Source organism: Danio aesculapii, chromosome 11 (assembly GCF_903798145.1).
Source record: "Danio aesculapii chromosome 11, fDanAes4.1, whole genome shotgun sequence".
NCBI lineage: Eukaryota > Metazoa > Chordata > Actinopteri > Cypriniformes > Danionidae > Danio > Danio aesculapii.
The window spans coordinates 29865832-29886053 of record NC_079445.1 but is presented as its reverse complement, the minus strand read 5'-3'; the positions used below and the strand labels follow the sequence as shown (position 1 = coordinate 29886053).

The following is a 20222-nucleotide window of genomic DNA, read 5'->3' as shown; positions in this document are numbered from 1 at the left end:
GCTAAGCTATTCTTTCCCATATAATGCAGTGGTTGCTGATTTTTACTTTTTTGATACTTAATTTTATACGTAATTATTATTGTGACTTAGACATGAGTCAAATAAATGCAAGGGATTCAAATAAAACGAAAAAACATGCAAAAAAAAAAAAAAGCAACAATGCAGTATGTAAAGAAAACTATAAGGATATACAGTAGAAAGAAAAGAAATGTAGTAGAAACAGTTTTCAAATAATTTTTACAAATATTACAAAGAAACAGCAAGTAACGTATTGAATTAAACACAAAATGATAAAACTAAAATGCTGAAATAATAGTTTCTTGATAATTCAAACATGTTGAATAATGTTTTTATTCTTTCAATTTGTTTATTTGCAATACAATCCCAATTTCATATAATATAATTTTACAGAATAAGACATTAACAGGTGCTTTTGGTACTAAAAAACTGAAAATATACTAAAAAGCAACAATTTTAAACCCCAGAAAATATCAAAATTACAACACTGAAGTAATAAAAAAACTGTTTATTACTATACTATTCAATAAACAACGCTGTATTGTTATGCATGCAATAGTAGCCATTTGTACTTGTAGTTTAATTGCAGCCTGTCTGACTGAGTTGTAAATGACATTAATATGCTTATATGTGAGTAAAGGCTAAAACATGTCAGGAAAAAAAAATAAGCCAAATGTTTTTGTAATTTGGAATCCTGTATTGCATGTACTGTCTATGTTACCCTCGTCCTTCTCCACTGTCTCTCTGTCAGAGTCTGTGAAAGATGGTTGTTTCAGAGGTAATGATTCCCAGAGGGCTGGTAACATGCTTCTCTCCTGAACGTGAGCTGCTACTGTAATTCTGACCCTCTTTTCTTGCTGTTGAGTGAAAGTGAAGGGACCTGCGGGTTTAAATGAATGCTAATAGTGCTATATTACATTACAATGGCGAATACATTGTCTTTGTGATAGTCGCATTCATTACTACCATTAGCTTGCTAATTTTTTTTCTTTTAATGTTAAAGGCCCGAATACACAATGAGTTTTCAGGAAAATGTAAAGGGAAATGCACTGCTTTTTTGGATAACCTTTCTGGATAACTTTCTTTATTTAGAGAAGGGTTGTTCTCTGTGTTTGTTTTATGTTGCTTGCAACAACTGAATCTGCTAAATTAATGAAAGCAACTTACCTGACATCTGCATTAACACACTAGGTGCTGTTTTTTGACATCCAACACAAGTTTCTCCTCCATCTTTGCAGTCTCCTGACATTTTCGACAACTGTACATTTTGAAATGTAAATGGAGGCCCAACTTTCCATTCATTTGATTGGACAATAAAAAAAAGCTCTGTCTTAAAAAAAGATGTTCAAACATGAGAGTTAAAATTACAGCAACATATACTTATTTATTTAAATTCACTGTACATTTTTAATGATTTTATGGTTTTAAAGGTTATGAGCTGAATAGGTTAATGGAAACCCGAATGGTATATAAGATGTTACATTAATATAACATCAGTTAAACTACAAAACTGGTACAGAGGTATGTATAATTAAAATCAACAGGACTGTTGTTTATTTCTGAGTGCATTGTGCTGCATGTAGGACAAAACTACAGTATGTGTGTGTTTTCTGAGACAGCTTCAGTGCAATATATCAGTTTTGCAAATATACCTGAATTCCCTGCTTCATTTATTTATTAGTACCTGAATTCCCTGCTTCATTTATTTGTTGATAAGTATAAACTACACCTTCATGTACTAGAAAATTACTGAAAAAAAAAAACTGTGTGATTTCAGACACAGCAAAAGAGTCAACAATGAGAGTTAATTCCTGTGCTGAGTCTACTCTGATAGACCTTTTTTGGGGTTAACTCTGCATTACTAGCTCTGATGACCACAAAAAAATATGAGGTGCAAAGGTGGCTAAAATTCAAGACACCCAGATCACATAAACCCACACTAAATGCTCACTGTCAATAGAAACACAAGTTTTGCTTCCATCATTGCAGTCTCCTGACATTTCAAGCATCTGTAAATTTAAACTGTTAACAAAAGGCCTGCATTTCATTAATTTGATTGGAAAATGGAGAAAAAGGAATGTCATCATCACTTTTCTGCTCAGTTTTTTACAATTCAGTCACTGATAAAAATATAATACAAAATTTGAGTACTCCATGTAGTAATTTATCATTTATAAACTGCTAGTCTCTGGTGATTTGCTTTTTTATCCTCATTTGCAAGTCACTTTGGATTAAAGTGTCTGCTAAAAGACTACATGTAAATGTAATAAAGTAAAAGAGACAAAAGAGTCAACGATGAGAGTTAATTCTTGTGCTGAGTATACTCTGATAGACCTTTTTGGGGTCAGCTCTGCATTACTAACTCAGCTGAATACAAAAAATGCAAGGTGCATAGGTGACTAAAATGCAAGGCACCCAGGTCACATAAACAGCACACTAAATGCTCACTGTCAATAGAAACACAAGTTTTGCTTCCATCATTGCAGTCTCCTGACATTTCAAGCATCTGTAAATTTTAAACTGTTAACAAAAGGGCCTGCATTTCATTAATTTGATTGGACAATAGAGAAAAAGGAATGTCATCAATCACTTTTCTGCTCAGTTTTTTACAATTCAGTCACTGATAAAAATATAATACAAAATTTGACTACTCCATGTAGTAATTTATCATTTATAAACTGCTAGTCTCTGATGATTTGCTTTTTATCCTCATTTGCAAGTCACTTTGAATAAAAGTGTCTGCTAAATGACTACATGTAAATGTAAAGAAACAATTTGCCTTTCATTGCAAAAAAGCAAAAAAACAAAAAAAGCATTCTGTGTGATCAGGGCCTGACTTTCTGTGTTCCCTGCCTTTAGGACATGCTGAAGAACACTCCCACTGGCCATGTGGACAGACTGCCCTTGCAACTGGCTCTGACTGAATTGGAGACCCTCGCTGAGAAACTCAATGAGCAGAAAAGGGTGGCTGATCAGATCACTGAGACGCAGCAGCTGGCCCGCTGTGTCAGTGACCGTTCTCTCAGCAAGGTGAGGAAAACACACACATGCATGCTTTTTTTTTTTTTTTTCAGCTGTGATGGCAGAATGATGCTGCTGCCGCCTTGATGTAATCAGAAGAGTGTAAATCCTAATCACAAAACCATTTCATGGTTTCTTTCTGACTTCCTATTTTCGTAGACCTTTTTGCAATTACTTTACACCAGCTGGTCCCAAGGTCATCGTGTTTGCACTGCTCTCATTGTAGGGAACCACAGATGTGGTTCATCACATTAACTGTTACACTTGAGTTTGACAAGCAGAAAACGTCACAGTGCTTTAGTCTTAATTATGAAATGGCTGTCTATTATTCCATTTTATCTTTTGAAAAAAAAAAATGCAATGAGGAAATTAGTCATTTAAAATGGTGAGAATCAGGATTATTATAGTAAACTAAAACCAGAAATATAAGATTAAAATATTTTTTTACCCTAAAAGAAAATCCAAAATAAGTTAAATTCAGACTTGAAATATATAATAAATAAATATGTATAGGTATATTAATTAAAAAAATCATAATTGTAACTTATTAACGCGCACCTATTTGACCCCTTTTACAATATATAAGACAAGCCTTGGTGTCTCCAGAATGTGTCTGTAAAGTTTAAGCCCAACATTCTTATGTGCGTGTCTGCTTCTCATCATGCGTTATGTCAGATAAACAGCAGTCAGTGACAGAGACAGACTCTGATGAAGCTGAAATGCAGCTCATTAGTCAAAAATACCAAGTAAGTTTATTTGATGTATTTGTGGTGGGGTAACACTTTAGAATAACTATCTGTTATAACTAGTTAATAGTCCATTATTAAACTGTTAGTTAATGAGTTATAAATGACTTGTCAAATAAAAGTTAATAGTTTGTTAATTATTTATAACTGTGCCTTATAAATAGCCAACAGACAACTTACAAGCTGTTAGTTAACAAGTTATAAATGACTTAGAAATTTTATAGAACGTTTCTAATAAAAGAAATTTTTTATTGTTTTGTTTTCATGTTTAGCACAAAAAGTGCCCAACCTCATGGGTTTGTATTTTGTTGTATACTGCTGTTCTGCCATATGATGGCTCAGTATGTGTGTTTCTATACATTAAACACAATAATTAACATTTCATCTGCTGAGTTGCTTTGGTAAAATATAGCACAGAGAAAAGCCTATGAGTGGAACAAGGTTAAGGTACAAACATTTTATAATTTTAAATATGACATCAAATTTCTGTGGCTTGAACTTGTTCCATTCATTTGCTGTTCTACAAAGTTTCACTGGCATTACTAGATGAACAACTATGAACAACTGATCTGTAAAGTGTGACTTAATATATTAGTTAAGTGTTAGTTATTAGCTTATGTATGTTATTGGGACGTTATTCTAGTTTCAGCTATTCCTCATTTACTAACAGTTAATAAATGAAGAATAGTTGCAACTTTAAAATAACGTCCCAATAACATATAGAAACTATTAACTGATACTTAACAAGCCTTTAGTAAGTAATTTACCACCAGCTTGTTCTTGATCGTTTACTAATTTATTAGGTATAGTTATAAATCATTAAAATACAGTTAACAAGTCATTTATTACTTGTTAACTATAACAGCTTGTAAGTTGTCGGTTGTCTATAAGGCAGAGTTATAAATAATTAACAAACTATTAACTTTTATTTAACAAGTCATTAACTCATTAACTAACAGTTTATTAATGGACTATTAACTAGTTATATTGGATATTTATAAATAATTAACAAGATATTTATAAATAATAACAAACTATTTACTATTATTTAACAAGTCATTTATAACCTATTAACTAACAGTTTATTAATGATCTATTAACTAGTTATAGCGGATAATTATTCTAGTGTTACCGACATGGGTATACCTGTTTTAATAGAAACATGGCGTTTTGTCAATCAATTCAGTGGGCAGGGAAAACCGCACTCCCATATCAAGTTGCAGTGGGCCTCAAAATCACTGGGATTTTGGTCATATTTTAACTGGAAATTGTAAAAAAGAGACGTATTGATTTATATCACTCCAGTATGACAGTGGACCCGCTATACCTACAGTACACACAGTACTGTCCAAATAGCTTAGAAATTAGATTTTCATCATAGGTACCCTTTAAGTATTGGTTATCAAAAGATTTATTTCAAAAAGAAGAAATAAAACCAACCCCAAACTGTAAACTTGCCATTGGGACAAATGGACTGATCAAGAGATTTCTTTCATTGCAGTAGCACAATGCAAGTTTTTTACAGTTTTGTGGCAGGTTCATCCGCTGCCAATTAACTGAAGCTCAGCGGTAATTCTCAGCCTCCGGTGAAATTCTTGGAAATGTTGGGTTACTGTTATGAATTGTGACTGAGAGAGGAGAGAGAAAAGTAGAGGGAAAGGTGTTCAGGTGCTACAGCACCTTGAGATAAGCTGGCCTATATATTATTCATTATAAATATCTCGTTGCTTAGCGTTCCCTCAAATTTCTTCTTTAGTCCAGCTCTGACAGCCTGCGGGCCTTCTCGCTTCATTTTGTTTTCTTTTTCAGACAAACCAGAACAAGATTTTGTTTTGGAATGTTCTGTCCATCAGATTGTCACAACCTGACATGATTAATAATGTAGAAAAAACAGACATTCGTTTGAAAACTAAGTTCTACCTTTTCTTTTAAGTCCAGGACACACCAAACTGACAGTTGGTCATTGGGCAGTGACGGGTCATCTGTGTGAGTTTTTAGGCTAGTTCACCATGTTATACACTTTGCTTCTCTTTGGGCTCACATTGCAAGGAGTTTGCCAGATTCAGCATGTAGAATTGGCCTTAGCCGTCAGTAAAAGAGAGTGCTCTGATTGGCTGTTCTGACTTCCCTTTGAGGAATGACAAAACAAATACTGCCATGGAAAGATACCTCCTCTCATGCAGGCACAGAATTTACAAGTCAACTGTCATCCATTTGGTGTGTTCACATGCAGCTTTTTGGTCTAGATGAGACCACACAGCAGACATGAAGAGACAACAGTCTACAGTTTTGGTCACTGCTAGTTTTTTGACATCAGCTTAGTGTGTCCCAGGCTTTAGGGTTTACTCCCACTAGACAATCTGTAATGTCCCCTAGTCAATTTAAAGAGGTGGGCTCATCCCTAACCATGCACACTAAGGTCAACATAGGGACAGTAATGTTGACAATGTTATATTACTTGGATAGAGTGAACAGGCATCCTGGTATTTTGTATTATCGTAGGCATAAATAATTTAAAAAATCCACAATTTTCTGCTGCCCCTCTTCACTTTTAATACCAAAAGGTTTGAAGTTTCATACCTCTCTTACCTTGTTGATAAAACAGGAAGTGTAGTTTGAAAGCAAAGCTTTGGTGGGCAGGGAAACCGCACTTCTATGGCATGTTGTGGTGGGCCTCAAAATGGAAGGGGGATTTGGATCCTATTTTTAACATCAGGAAATTTAAAAAAAGAGACGTATTGTGTTTCCATCACTCCAATATGACTATGGACGCACTATACCTGCACACAGTTCTGCTCAAACAGCTTACAAAAGTTGATTTTCATCATTTTATCATTTACTGTTTTGTATATATGCAGTCCTAATGTCAACTCCCCCTTTAATAATGAATTTAGACTATTGATATATGCCATATAGACTGTTAAATTAAATTAGGCAGGCTCAGACCATGCCTGCCAGTGTTATAATCTTTTTTAGCCCAATAACAAGGCAACAATACAAACTGTTCATATGCATTCGTTCTTTGTTGTCGGTTTGGTGTCAGGGTCTTTAAAACCAACCTCCCTGGAGTCACAGATCACAAAGACAATTGCACACTGTAATCTAAAACTAAATGCAATTTAATAACTTGTTCTAAAGGTCACGATTATTACACATATACAGTTACTGTACATTCACAAGGCCACTGTAGGTCTTCATCATCTGACAAACAGCCTTTAAACAACCTGCCAAGTACCTGAGCATTTCTGCTGACCCTGAAAATAACTAACTCATCACCCGTTTTCCCTGGCCTGCATTTTTCTTTACGAAATCATCAGCGAGCAATGATGGTCCATTAATGCACTATGTTGGTGCCTGGATACATGGCAGGGGTGTTTCTCTTCCATTACCATGCTCATATCACAGGCCAGCTGCTCCAAATCCAACAAATGCATTTCTGAATAAGAGGAATTAGAGAGTAAATGAGACACTTAATTGGAAAATCTAAGTTGTTTTCAGAATCTCTTGTTTTGGTTCGCATGCTTTCACTTTCTCTCTTTATCTGTCTGGAATCACTGCCCACCTCTGCTGCAGTCATTTGTCTCTCTTTCTCTTCATCCTTTCTTTAGGTTGCGTCTCAGTGTTTTGTTCTCTTTCTGAAGTTGCAATTTTTTCTCATCATTATAGGTTTATGTTTATTATAAGGCATTATAGGTACATATGGTACCTTATTATTGCACTGACAAAAGTATTCCCAGTTTGTCAATCCCAGTTTTAAGAGCAACTTGACTTCTAGTTGATCATTTGGAAAAGTGGCCGAAGATAGATAGATTTTTCCAATGAATCATCTGTTGAACTGCATCCAAATCATCACAAATTCTGCAGAAGACCTATTGGAAGTTTGGTGAAGGAAAAATCACGGTTTAGGTTTATATTCAGTATGGGGTGTGCAAGAGATCTGCAGAGTGAATGGAAACATCAACAGCCTGAGGTATCAACACATTTGTGCTGCCCATTTCATTACAAACCACAGGAGAGCGCTGTTTCTCATACTTCAGCCTCCACATCAAAGTTCCTGAAAGCAAAGTAGGTCAAGATGTTCCAGGATTGGCCAGCCCAGTCACCAGAGATGAACATTATTGAGCAAGTCTGGGGTAAGATGGAGGAGACATTAAAGATGAATTCAAACAATCTTGGAGTCATTGCAGAGATGTATGGATGCAGTCGTCCAAGCTAATGGGAGTCATGCACAATATTAACTCTTTTTTCCACTGCTCCATGACTTTATATTCTATTCTGTACATTATTTCTGTTAAGTGACAGAACTTTTGTCTAAGCAAAGTCAGACCATACTGTCCTAATTAAATCATTAAAAATCAAGGCATGATTATATTTTATTTTGGTTAATTTAGCGTAATCTGGTGGCATTTGCCTTTCATATTAGCCACTTCTGATACCAAATGATCAACTAGAAGTCAAGTTAATATTTGTTGTTCCTAAAATTTGGATAGGTGACAAGACTTTTGTCAGGTAGTGTATACTTTGGCCAATGAAGGAAATTGCAACAGCTCCGTGAACAATTCTGCACAAACAAAATGCAAAAAAGAAAATCTTAAAAACATGAATGGTTGACCTTTAATCTTATTTTTGTACAGTTTGAGTTTGGATTGTTAATGTGAAGTTCAGAAACTTGGTTTTAATCCTTAAGCGGTGTTCAATTGATGTGCTCTCCTCTTCAAGGATTTTCTAATAGATGTGCTGCCTTATAAGATAATCAGGTTGACAGCTTAAACTAGAGGGTGGTTGAAATGAATGGACTTAATTCATTTACCACAAAAAGTGTGTCTAATCAAAATAGATTATTTTACTCCTTAAAGGGATAGTTCACCCCCAAAAATGAACATTTTCTAAGCATTTGCTCCCCCTTCAAAACCCCCTTTTTTCCTTTTAACACACACAATGATATTTTAAATGTTGGAAACCGGCCATTGACATTCATAAAAAAAGGTTCTTTGGAAATCAACGGCTACTGGTTTCCAATATTCTTCAAAACAGTTTTGGGTGAACAGTCCCTTTAACATCAAAGTTTGTTAAAGTTTTAACATGGTGTTTGTACATTTTGAGTTTTTATTTTGGAATTTCTGTTCCTGAATTTATTTTGAAGATGTCGTATTACAACTGATTTTCATCTCAAAACTTTTGTTGTTTTTCATAAACATACTCATTATTTTTATGTTAAACAGTTTTGCTGTTTACTGTGCACCAGATTAAAAAGTGATAGCATCTTAATATAATGAAAATCTTGTGCACATACGAAGAAAATAGCTATACAAATTGTTATATAATGGCAGCACGGTGTAGTGTGTAGTGCTGTTGCCTCATAGCAAGAAGGTCGCTGGTTTGAGCCTCGGCTGGGTCAGTTGGCATTTCTGTGTGGCATTTGCATGTTCTCCCTGTGTGGGTTTCCTCTGTGTGCTCCGGTTTTCCCCATCAAGTCCAAAGACATGTGGTATAGGTGAATTAGGTAAGCTAAATTGTCCGTAGTGTATGTGTGTGAATGAGTGTGTATGGGTGTTTCCCAGTGACAGGTTGCAGCTGGAAGGGGATCCCCTGTGTACAATATTATGCTGGATAAGTTGGCAGTTCATTCTGCTGAGGCGACCCTGATTAATAAAAGGACTAAGCCAGGGATGTCAAACTCAATTCCTGGAGGGCCGCAGCGCTGCACAGTTTATTTCCAACCCTAATTAAACACAGCTGATCAAACTAATTAAGTCTTTCAGTCTTGTTTGAAACCTACAGGTAAGTGTGTTGAAGCAGGTGTGGAACTATACTGTGCAGGGCTGTGGCCCTCCAGGAATTGACTTTGACATCTCTAGACTAAGCCAAAAAGAAAATGAATGAATGATTAGTTATATAAATAGATAACCTATTCCATGTTGGAAAAAAAAAATACAGCACAAACAAACCGGCAAATAAAGTATTTAAATAATACTAAGAATGTTGTATTTATGATTTGGTTCCCACATTTCAAAGCTAAAATGTGTTTATGCATATTCAATATAAGTTCATTCATTGGCCAAAGTCACATGTTCCTGTTCATCATTCATAAAGATGCACTGACAAGTTCTCTCCACGTGCTTATTATGATTTTATCTGTAGCTGTTGTGACACACATGCATATCTCTCATTTTTACACCAACCGATTAATTATACACGTTTCTCAAACTGTATAATTTATAATACAGTATAAATGGAAATCAAACCTTTGACAGAACCGCACTCTTTCAATCAATGCACAAAGAAGAGCGTTTAAGATGGAGACTCTCTTGCAATAACTCCAATAACTAATATGCGCACTTCCAGAATCAGACACCGCTGCTTATTATGTAACACATTTGCTATTACGGAATAGCAAATAGAATTACCATACAGCTTGTTTCGTTGGTCTTGTTTTCTTTCTCACCTCAGCCGAAGCAGAGTGTTTTCAATGCACATTATTCTGAATCCAATGCTTCAAGTGAGAAAAAAAAAAATCACCCTCAGTTGTTTGTTTATTTTTATGCATTTCCTAAAGTCGAGAGTAACAAGAAAGTGGAAGGCAGGTTTTGAACTTGTCTTGTGAACTTGAATGGCTTTTACTGTACAGGTATGTGTCGTGAGTGCATCACTCACTGTTCAGAGGTTCAATCCTTACCGTATATATTTTTTCAATGATTCCGGCTGCATTCCAATGTGAAACAGTCTGTTCCATTACCCCATATACTGTACACGCAATGAAATATTCATCGTCTGTCTCAGGCTATGTATGTGAGTTAGTAGGGCAGCAGATAGTAGTGGTGTGCAAGGGTCTCCCTGTCGCTCCTCAGCATGCATGCCACATACACCTCTTTCTCTCACTCATGCTCGCAAACATCCATCAGAACTTACAAACCATTTCAGTCACACTCCCAAGTCCCTGAAAATGATATTGGTCCTTCTCTGGAACATTCTGTGTTCAGCCTTCAGGGGGCGCTCTTACTATAAAAACACTGAAGCCCGAAGCCTGTTTTCTGACTGACTGAAGGTCTAATTTTTCAATGCATTTCAACAAAGGCCAAGCAGTGTTGCCAATTCCCTCTGGATCCGGCGACTCATTTTGTGTGATGCGGGCTGCAGAAGCAGATGCATTATTTATACAACTACTCTCCTGACTGATCAAACACCAGCAAGCAATATTTATTTGAGCCGCTGGACATTGGGTTTCACTGCTGATGTAATGAGGATGAACTCTGGGACTGTCTCCTAACACAATGCACATTATGATCTTGTTTTTTCTTCCTGCCTTGTTATGCATTCATGGATGAATATAGAATGGCTATACAGTAAACAAATGAGCCGTGTAGTATTGCATGTTGGCCTGATATAGATTTGAGAGGGTATACCTTTTTTGCAGTATTGTGAGACAGAGTTTGCACATTATAGAGGAATAATTGTAATGGAAATACTTATTTCAAGATTTCACACTTAGCTGATGATTGATAATGAAGCGTGTTTGGCATGCCGTCCCGGGAGCGAGCCCTGAGCTCAGAAGATCCTTTAGCCCTTCCATTTCATCTGGAGAGAGGGGAGTCTGAGTTCAGGTAGGTCTCAAGAGCTCCCCTGAATTCATTCACTCCGCCCATTCTTTGATTTATTAGGGGTTGCCACAGCGGTATGAACCACCAGCTACGCCAGCATATGGCTATGCGTTGAATGCTCAGTACTAAAACACTTACTGTGCCAATTCGGTTTATTCAATTCACCTATATGACTTTGGACTGTGGGAGGAAACCCATGCAAACACAGGGAGAATATGTAAACTCCACACAGAAAAGCCAACTGGCCCAGCCAGGGCTCAAAGCAGCAACCTTTTTGCTGTAAGGCGACAGTGCTAACCACTGAGCCACCATGCCTGGATTAATCTAGGAAAGAGGGGGAGGAGTAGGGGTGGATGGGGGATTCTTCGAGGCGAAGATAACTAAGGTAAGTAAATCTGGTTATTTATGTTCATTTGGATTCGACTGGTTAGTAAATCAAATGATGGCTAATGCGGGATCAGCTGTGATTCAATTGAATTCCCCTTTATTTGTATAGCGCTTTTACAATGTAGATTGTGTCAAAGCAGCTTTAATTAAAAGATCATAGTAAATTGAAATAGTGTATTTCAGCTTTTAAAGTTTAAGTTTAGTTCAGTTTAGCTCCATTCAGTGTGGTTTAATAATCACTACTGAGAGTCCAAACACTGAAGAGCAAATCCATCGATGCGCAGCTCTACAGATCCCGAAACATGCAAGATAGTGGCGACAGTGGCGAGGAATAAAAAAAAATAAAATAAAAAAAAAACTTCACCAACTGGCAAAAGTGAAGAAAAAAACCTCGAGAGAACCAGGCTCAGATGGGTACGACCATTTCTCCACTGGCCAAACGTCTCAATCAAAACTTAGCATGTGATCCTCTCAAAATTAGTTTATAAATAAACTTGACTTATTCACTCTCATGTGCAAATTCTGACTTTTACGGTTTGTTGAACACAAAAGATCATTTGAAGGAAGCTCTGAAAGTTTCCGAATGTTGCTGCTTTACATTTTTAGTTGAATCAGCTTGAACTTATAAGTAATTTCGACAATATACTACATTAATAAATACATTAAATAACTACATAACAAAATAACTTCATTAAACTGGCATGAAAATAAAGATGAGTCTTGTATAACTTATAAAATATTTACTGTCATAACTTTTTTAAGTGAGGCTTTGATTCATTATTTGGACATTTCTTCAAAAATATTACTAACTAAAATAAAATTAACATATTATGATTTTTTTTCTTTTTTTTCTTTTAGAAAATGATTTAGTTTTTTTTAAAGAACTCTTAAAAGTTTCTTTAAACAAAATTCAGTTTAATGTGACCTGCTCCATTATATTAAATCAATTTTCCCAAGAAACAGATTTAAAGTTTTATTAAAACAAGAATGCATTTATTGTGTTTATTTTCCAAACCATTACCAAAATATGATAATCATTTAAGTTTGTCCTTTTTACTTCACTGCATAAAACTCAAGTGGGTTTTTAAATTGATTTCAAATTGATGGAGCAGACCCTGCAAGTGAATAAATAATCAAAAGTGCTACAATAAATGACCTTTATTTGAAAGCACAGTTTTAAAGTAAGTAAGGTCATAATGACATGGAACATTTCTATTATAAATGGTTCTTCAGTTTAGACATCATTCTAAAACTATTTATGTAATAAAAGAACCTTTAGTGGTCCTCCATTTTTATAGCACACATGCAGTCAAATTTGTATAGTTTGTAGATGCAACTTTGTTCTTGTCAATCCAGTTTGAAATCAGTATTTTCTTCAAGATTGGCTTTTATTCCCACGACCTTTTCCACTACAAATCTACCACTGTGTTTCCAATCTTCTGTGGTGCCTGCATGTGAACCTTCAAGTGTCTTATATGCCATGCTGTGGCCTCTAAGTAAGTGTGTAGCCATGTAATTGGTAGCCTCTATTTTGTAAGACTTACGTGTAATCAGTGTGTCCCCTGTCTTTTTCTTCAGCTGCTCAACTCGGAGCAGAGCTCTTTGATCCTTTGTGAGACGCTGATTGAGACGGTGTACGGTGAACGAGGACAGGTCCTCAAGTCTAAGGAGCGGAAAGTCTTTCTCTTCGGTGACGTGCTCATCTGTGCCAACATCAATGTCAAGTATGTGTCCTGGGCAAGGTCGATTGACTTTTTCTGTCTTCCTCCATCCCTCTTTTGACAGATTGTCGCTCATCAGCCGATCTAAATATGAGTCTCCTGAAGGATTACAGTGACGTTGCCCCCAATACACCCCAGTCAATGTTAGAGGGTTAGCTAATGGCTAAGGTACAGGACAGAATTGAGCAGAGTCAAATGGGCCTTCATTATCTGGGGACAAATAGCAGGGTGTTTAGCTACAGAGACAGGAATTATCCCCATAGATCACTGGCATAAAGCGCTCTTCTGTTCCACTCAAATAGATTATCTATGACAGCACCATTGATCACATCTCAGCAGTGCAAAAGGTAAACAGCTAACTGAAAAAGCTCACGCTGATGGTGAATTTCAGATCTGTTGGGTTGGTCCCTCTACTGCAGCAAGGTGGTTCTCTTTCCTTCTGAAGCTTGACTTAACATGATCCTGATGCCGATCCCATGTTACAAGAGTATTTTCAGGGCTTATCACATTCTTTCACAAGGACATATGTGCTCATTATTTTCACTATAATATATAACAGAATGTGTAAAATCAGAATTACTAGCCCCCCTGTAAATTAATTTGCCCAATTCTGTTAAACTAAAAGCTGATTTTTTTTTTTGTCAACACATATCCACACATAGTTTCAATAACTAATTTCTACTAACTGATTTCTTTTATCTGCCATGGTGACAGTACATCATTTTTTACTAAATATTTTTTAAGATACTAGTATTCAGCTTAAAGTGCAATTTAAAGGCTTAATTCGATTAATTAGGCAAGTTAGGGTAATTAGGCAAGTCATTGTAAGCCAGTAGTTTGTTTTGTTGACAGTCTAAAAAAATTACTTAAGATAAGATTTTCATTAGAAGAAAAAAATATAAGAAATGCTGTGAAAGAATTCACAGAAGGGCTAATAATTTAGCAGTTTTTACAAACAGAATTTATTGTAATACACAAAGTGCACAAAGTATATAGTTATTTCAAACTATACTTATTTAAAGGGATAGTTCACTCCGAAATTAAAATTGTCATTACTGAACCTTATCATTCCAAACCCACAAGACACACTACCGGTCAAAAGTTAGGGGTCAGTAGGATTTTTAAATGTCTTAATATAAGCTTCTTCTGCCCACCAAGGTTGCATTTATTTCATCAAAAATTTAAAAAAAAAAATGTACAAAAAATTTGTAAAATTGTGAAATGTTATTGCATTTTAAAATAACTGTTCAAAAGTAGTTTATAATTACATTTTATCATTTTATTCCAGTGATTTTAAAGATGATTTTTTTAGTCACATGATCCTTCAGAAATTACTTTAATATTTATTATTATTATTATTATTATTATTATGATGATGAGGATTATTATTATTATTATTAATGGTAAAAGTAATATTGACTGGAGTAGTAATTTTATTTGAAACTACATACAATAAGAATTATTATATCAAATTATTGAAATTTTTAATAAATATTTTTACAAGTAATTTTTGAACGGCAGTGTCAGCCTGATCTCACAATAAATATATTGTTATTGTGATATATTGTGCTAAATATATTGTGCTAAACAGAAGAAAGAAACCCAAAAGGTTTGGAACAAGTGATGAGTGAGTAAATGTAGGATATATGAATGTATATATATAAATATATATAAATATCCTACATTTACTCACTCATCACTTGTTCCAAACCTTTTTGGGTTTCTTTCTTCTGTTTAGCACAATATATATATATACTATTCCCTCTACTATAGATGTCATTCATCAGTATATAATTTTCTTTGTTAAAAAGTTATGAATAGGCTTGAAGTTATTATTCAATTTAAATTTTTGATAGAAGTATCTCTTTAAATGCATTCTATATCTTGCACACATTTATTTTTATTCACAAATGTGACTGAAATACACCATTGAGTTATGATAAATAATAACAAACCCTCTAAACAGCAGGAAATCTCTCCACAATACACTCACAGCTGATCAGTCAGCCTCAATCTATTTATATTTATGCAAATACTGTTCATCTTTACACGTTTTTCCTTGTCACCACCAGGGGGCCCCCTGACATCAGCAGTCTGGTCCCAGTCGGTCCTAAATACACCCTCAAATGGAGCGCCCCCTTACAGCAGGTCCAGGTAGTTGAAGTGGGTCAAGAAGCATCCCAATCCAAGGACACACTTTATCAGCTCGGAGGCGTCAAGCGTCAGGGCGGCTCTTTTGGACAAGGTAATGACAACACTGTTGGCTCCTATTTTCTAAACAATCAGATAAAAATGCGCTCTGATGCGAGTCTTTAAAACATTTTGGATTAATTGACCATTCCTTGTGATCAGTGCACCTTTTTATGGCCTCCACAGATGAGTGTTTCTCGGGAAAGGTAGATAAGAACAACAGAAGCGCAGTATAAGCAATCTTATTTCACTGTCTGATAGGCCGCAAACATATTCAGCCTGCTGTCATCAGTCTTGGTGCATTATTTCCAGCTCCACTCCCAATCAGAGCAAGTACATTCAGGAGATTGGAATCAGGGCTGAACATCCTTACAAAACATTATTGTGTTTTGAGTTGGTAGACGACGAGGAGGAAGAGAGCAATTGTGGGGCGCTAAGATAAATATGCTGACAGAGCTCCAGGTACAAAGTGTTATCAGGATGTACAGGTTCTGGCTTTTTAAGCCTTTTGCTTTCCGAGCTGAAATATTAATGGTGTTGTCTCTGGAACACCCATGTTGGATTGTGCACACAGGGGAGCCAGGAAATTAGATGACAGAAGATGTTTAATGCCGAGGCACTGGCAGACAGCTCGCGGGCAGGAGTCTTTCCAAGACCTCTTATGCTCCCTATACCTTATTTCTCGGTGAAATCATTACAAAACAGCGTTCTGTCCAATTTATCTGCCCCTGTTCTCTTCCTGCTGCTTTATAACTCAGCTGAAGCCTTCCCATTTCTCATTCTCTTCGTCTTTCTGTAATTTAAATTTCAAAATACTGTAGCAGCATGCTTGTTTGACATCAAATGTTGGCAGGAAATCAATACCAGGAAGAAAAGCGGTGACGGGAAATATGATCAAATATTGTATTTTTTGAATGGGTATAAAAAAAGTTTTTTAATAAACGGCAAATATTCACTGTCAGATAAAACATCCAGTCAGATTCCACTAATTATTATTTAGTAGCCAGCCCACAGATCTTTTTTGTTCCCTCAGTTTCTGTCTTCTGAATATTACATGTTGTACTGCTATTTTCTTTTAGTAGGCTCAGACTTTTATATAATATTGGCTTGATTTGTTTGCTATAGTCCAGTCAACATTAACTATTTTGAATGTAAGATATTTTAAAAGAACTCATTTTTTTTTGCAGACTTAAAGGTGCCGTAAGTGATTGTCTTCAGAAACATTTTTGTTGAGCTGGTTGAAAGTCTCTTCACATTCCGATAGTAATGATTAAAGTAAATGATTTAAATGTATTTATATGTATTTTAATATTCTGGGTAAGGCATAAGACAAAATGTTCATCAGATTAAAAATTGTCTGGCCAACAAATAACTCAATTACAACAAGTATCTCAAACTGTCTGTCAACAAATTTCTATGTGTATTTGTGCACAGCAACTTTAAGCAGATAGATATGTCATTTGCACGTACACGTGAAGCATGGCCACCTACAGCTGAAGGAGAGAGACATCAAGCAAACTCTGCATCAACCTGAAAGACTTCTTTCTAAAAGACCAATGTGGCCTTGTATCCATGAAAAGAATTATGTTTTTTTGAAGGGGCTTCTGCCAAAAATGCAGAATCAAAACTTCTAAGTCCTGAATCAAAATCGGAATTACTTTTGCACGCTGGTGGAAAATGACGTTATGCAGTTCAAAACCACAATCAGAAGCGTGACACCATGGCTGATATACTACTTTTAGACAGGTATGTTTTAAGACTATTTTAGCCATGCAAAGCTTACGTAGACTGTGTTCTTGTTTATGAACGGGTTTATATGCATGGAAGTGTGTTTCAGCCACTAAAAATGTTCGGCAAATTATTGACTTCACAGAATACCTTTTACAGCATTGATAATATAGTCAGTTAAATAGACCTAAGCATTAACTTAGTTGTTCAAGTGTAAAAGGAGATGAAAACAAGCGATGTACATGAAGAGCAGCAAGCACAATGGAAGATGAAAAGTAAGTCACCCGTTGTCCTGGTAACATAAGTGTAATGCAAAATGATGGCAGGATATTTCTGTTTTTAGCTTTTTTCTGATCTGATTTTTATTTAGTTGAATAACCAAACATAAGTAAATAGTGCTCATCCACCTAACCAGCTTTACTGAGGTGAAGTTTGATTTATATTTGCACATTTGTTCAGTTTTGAACAGTGACAATCTGTGACTCCCACTTTAACTCTACTTTGAATATTCAGTCTGAAATAACGTGTAGGAATGACTTCAAAACAACATTAGCACTATTTCATTGAACATAAACAATGTTGTATTTTATAGTCACTGGCTGATTATATGATTTCACTATTTAGAATTTGCAAACAATACTTTTCTAAAATTATATTATTAAGGAGAAAGTCCTAATGTGCGACTATAAAAGCAACTTTATCCCGATGCCAGTTTTAGGGAAATATAATTCCTGCACCTGCTGGCCTGTCAACAACTACGCTGGACAAAGTGCATGTCTCCATAGAGTTTTCTAACTGGTGAATGACATGCTCTAGTGTTATAAGGTTGTCCATCGTCATCAGCGTTTGCGCGTTCATGATTTAAAGAGGTGTGCCTTTGGACGGCAGGAGAGGGACGTCAATTTCTAAGCTGTTATGCTAATACTAGCATTCTGGAAGATCACCTACTGCACCTTTATTATAATACATGTTTTTATTCCCATAAATATAACTTGCAAAGCAGATCAATGTGACCTGCAGTTGTATTTGTCATTGTAATAAACAATACAATCAATTTGACATGAAAAGCGACACAATTCATAAATCCAAAAGGCACATATAACATATGCACTTATGTTTGAGGTTTCTCTGGGTCATGTTATCTTATGTCAGTGTGTGAATTCGCTCACTCATTTTCATTTGTCCCTCACTGATGTACTCTAGTGCACTCAACTGACATGCACTATATTGACGTTAGTATCCGTTTTACAAATTTCCTGGTCTACTATAGGTTTTGGTGCAAAAATGACCAACCATCGGTATCAATAGTTTTATAATTTATTTTTTATATTAAAGTAGGTCTCAGTCTCAGCAGTCTTAAAGATAGCACCAGACTCTTTCTTCTCAAAGCCTGCATTTAGTGAGGATCTGTTTCGGCACCTCTGACTGTGTTGAGATGTAAGCCAGACTGTGTCACTTTCTTTTTCACGCTATTCAGTGACCTGTTAGCACACACTTATGGTTACGTAACATGAAGCCGGCGCTTTAATCACTATTTTCCAGACACATTTGTTGTCGCCTGCTTCGCTGTGTCTGAATGTGTCCATCCTCAGCTATTTATAGCACCACATACAACACACAGCCCTGTTTTTTTCCAGCCCGCGTCACATATCTCCTCCCTTGTGATGTCACTCCATGGGGCTCTTTGCCCAAATCAGATCCCCAGCTCCCCCAGCGTACCTCAAAATGGACTCATTTTTCATCTCCTGTAGGCCCCAGTGCCCTCATTTATTGATGGAATAGGCCAGCGTTTCAGGAGGAGCCAGACCCTCTGCTGCTGCCACTGTAAAATAGTGTAAAACTGTGGGGTACTGTAAATCTTAGAGGCCCCCGTGAGCCATGAAATGAGGCCTGGGATTCAAACAGGGAGGATATGCAGAAGCATTTATTTTGATGTGGAAACATGTTTATAATGGAGACATTTTATACTGCTGAAATGTTCTCATTCTCATTCTCTCTTTGTGTTATATATTTTTTTACTTAATCTTTATAAGGAACCGTTCATAAAATAGTTATTAGTATTATTATCAATAATATTATAATAATAATAAAATTAAAGTCTAATTGAAAGGTTTAACTATGTTAATTATCTTAATTAGGCAAGTTAGGGTAATTAGTTGTATATTGTATAACAGTATAACAGTATAACAGTAGTTGTTCTGTATGCAATCGAAAAAAAATGTTTTTTAAGGGGGCTAGTAATATTGACTATAAAGGTGGCACAAACGGAAGTGCAGGTTGCCAGATCGAAGACCAAAAGAAGCGGGCTGATGATATAAAGGCTGATTTATGTCGTGTTCTATATAAAAGCAAAGGCATGCAATAGAAGGAAAATTTATTTACCATATTAAAATTAGTTTTTGTTCTAACCAGTTCCTCGAATTGATATATTAGAAACGGCTTTTATTTCTTGCTGCTGAACAACAGAAAACTGACAATGATCACCTTAGGTACGCCTCGTGTGCTTTATTCAGTGCTAAATGCTAACAATTTTAGTTTGAATGCCATTTTACGTGACATTTAATGCCATACTACTGAAAGCAGCAGCAGATGGTTCAACTCAGATATTGAAAATAAAATAAATCATTTGAAATTGAACTTTAGAACTGTGAAATAATGCAAACCAACACATATAAGTGATTCAGCATCTACATTTCATAATGTTAAAGAGGTTTTTTATGTATTAATTACATTATAAACTTTACCATTTCGTGAGTGAGTGCATATTCTGTGCTTCTGATTGGCTGTATTTAATTTCCTGTCAAATCTACAGG

At 35.7% G+C, this 20222-nt stretch overlaps 1 protein-coding gene across 1 annotated transcript in view; it reads left to right on the top strand.

Annotated features, from left to right (window-relative positions):
* arhgef10la (Rho guanine nucleotide exchange factor (GEF) 10-like a) overlaps positions 1–20222 on the top strand; it is a 248459-nt gene that overhangs the window by 86075 nt on the left and 142162 nt on the right. Inside the window, exon 17 of the mRNA XM_056467799.1 lies at positions 15564–15736. Within this exon, the coding sequence (XP_056323774.1) occupies positions 15564–15736 (173 nt within the window). The remainder of the gene's footprint in view (positions 1–15563; positions 15737–20222) is intronic.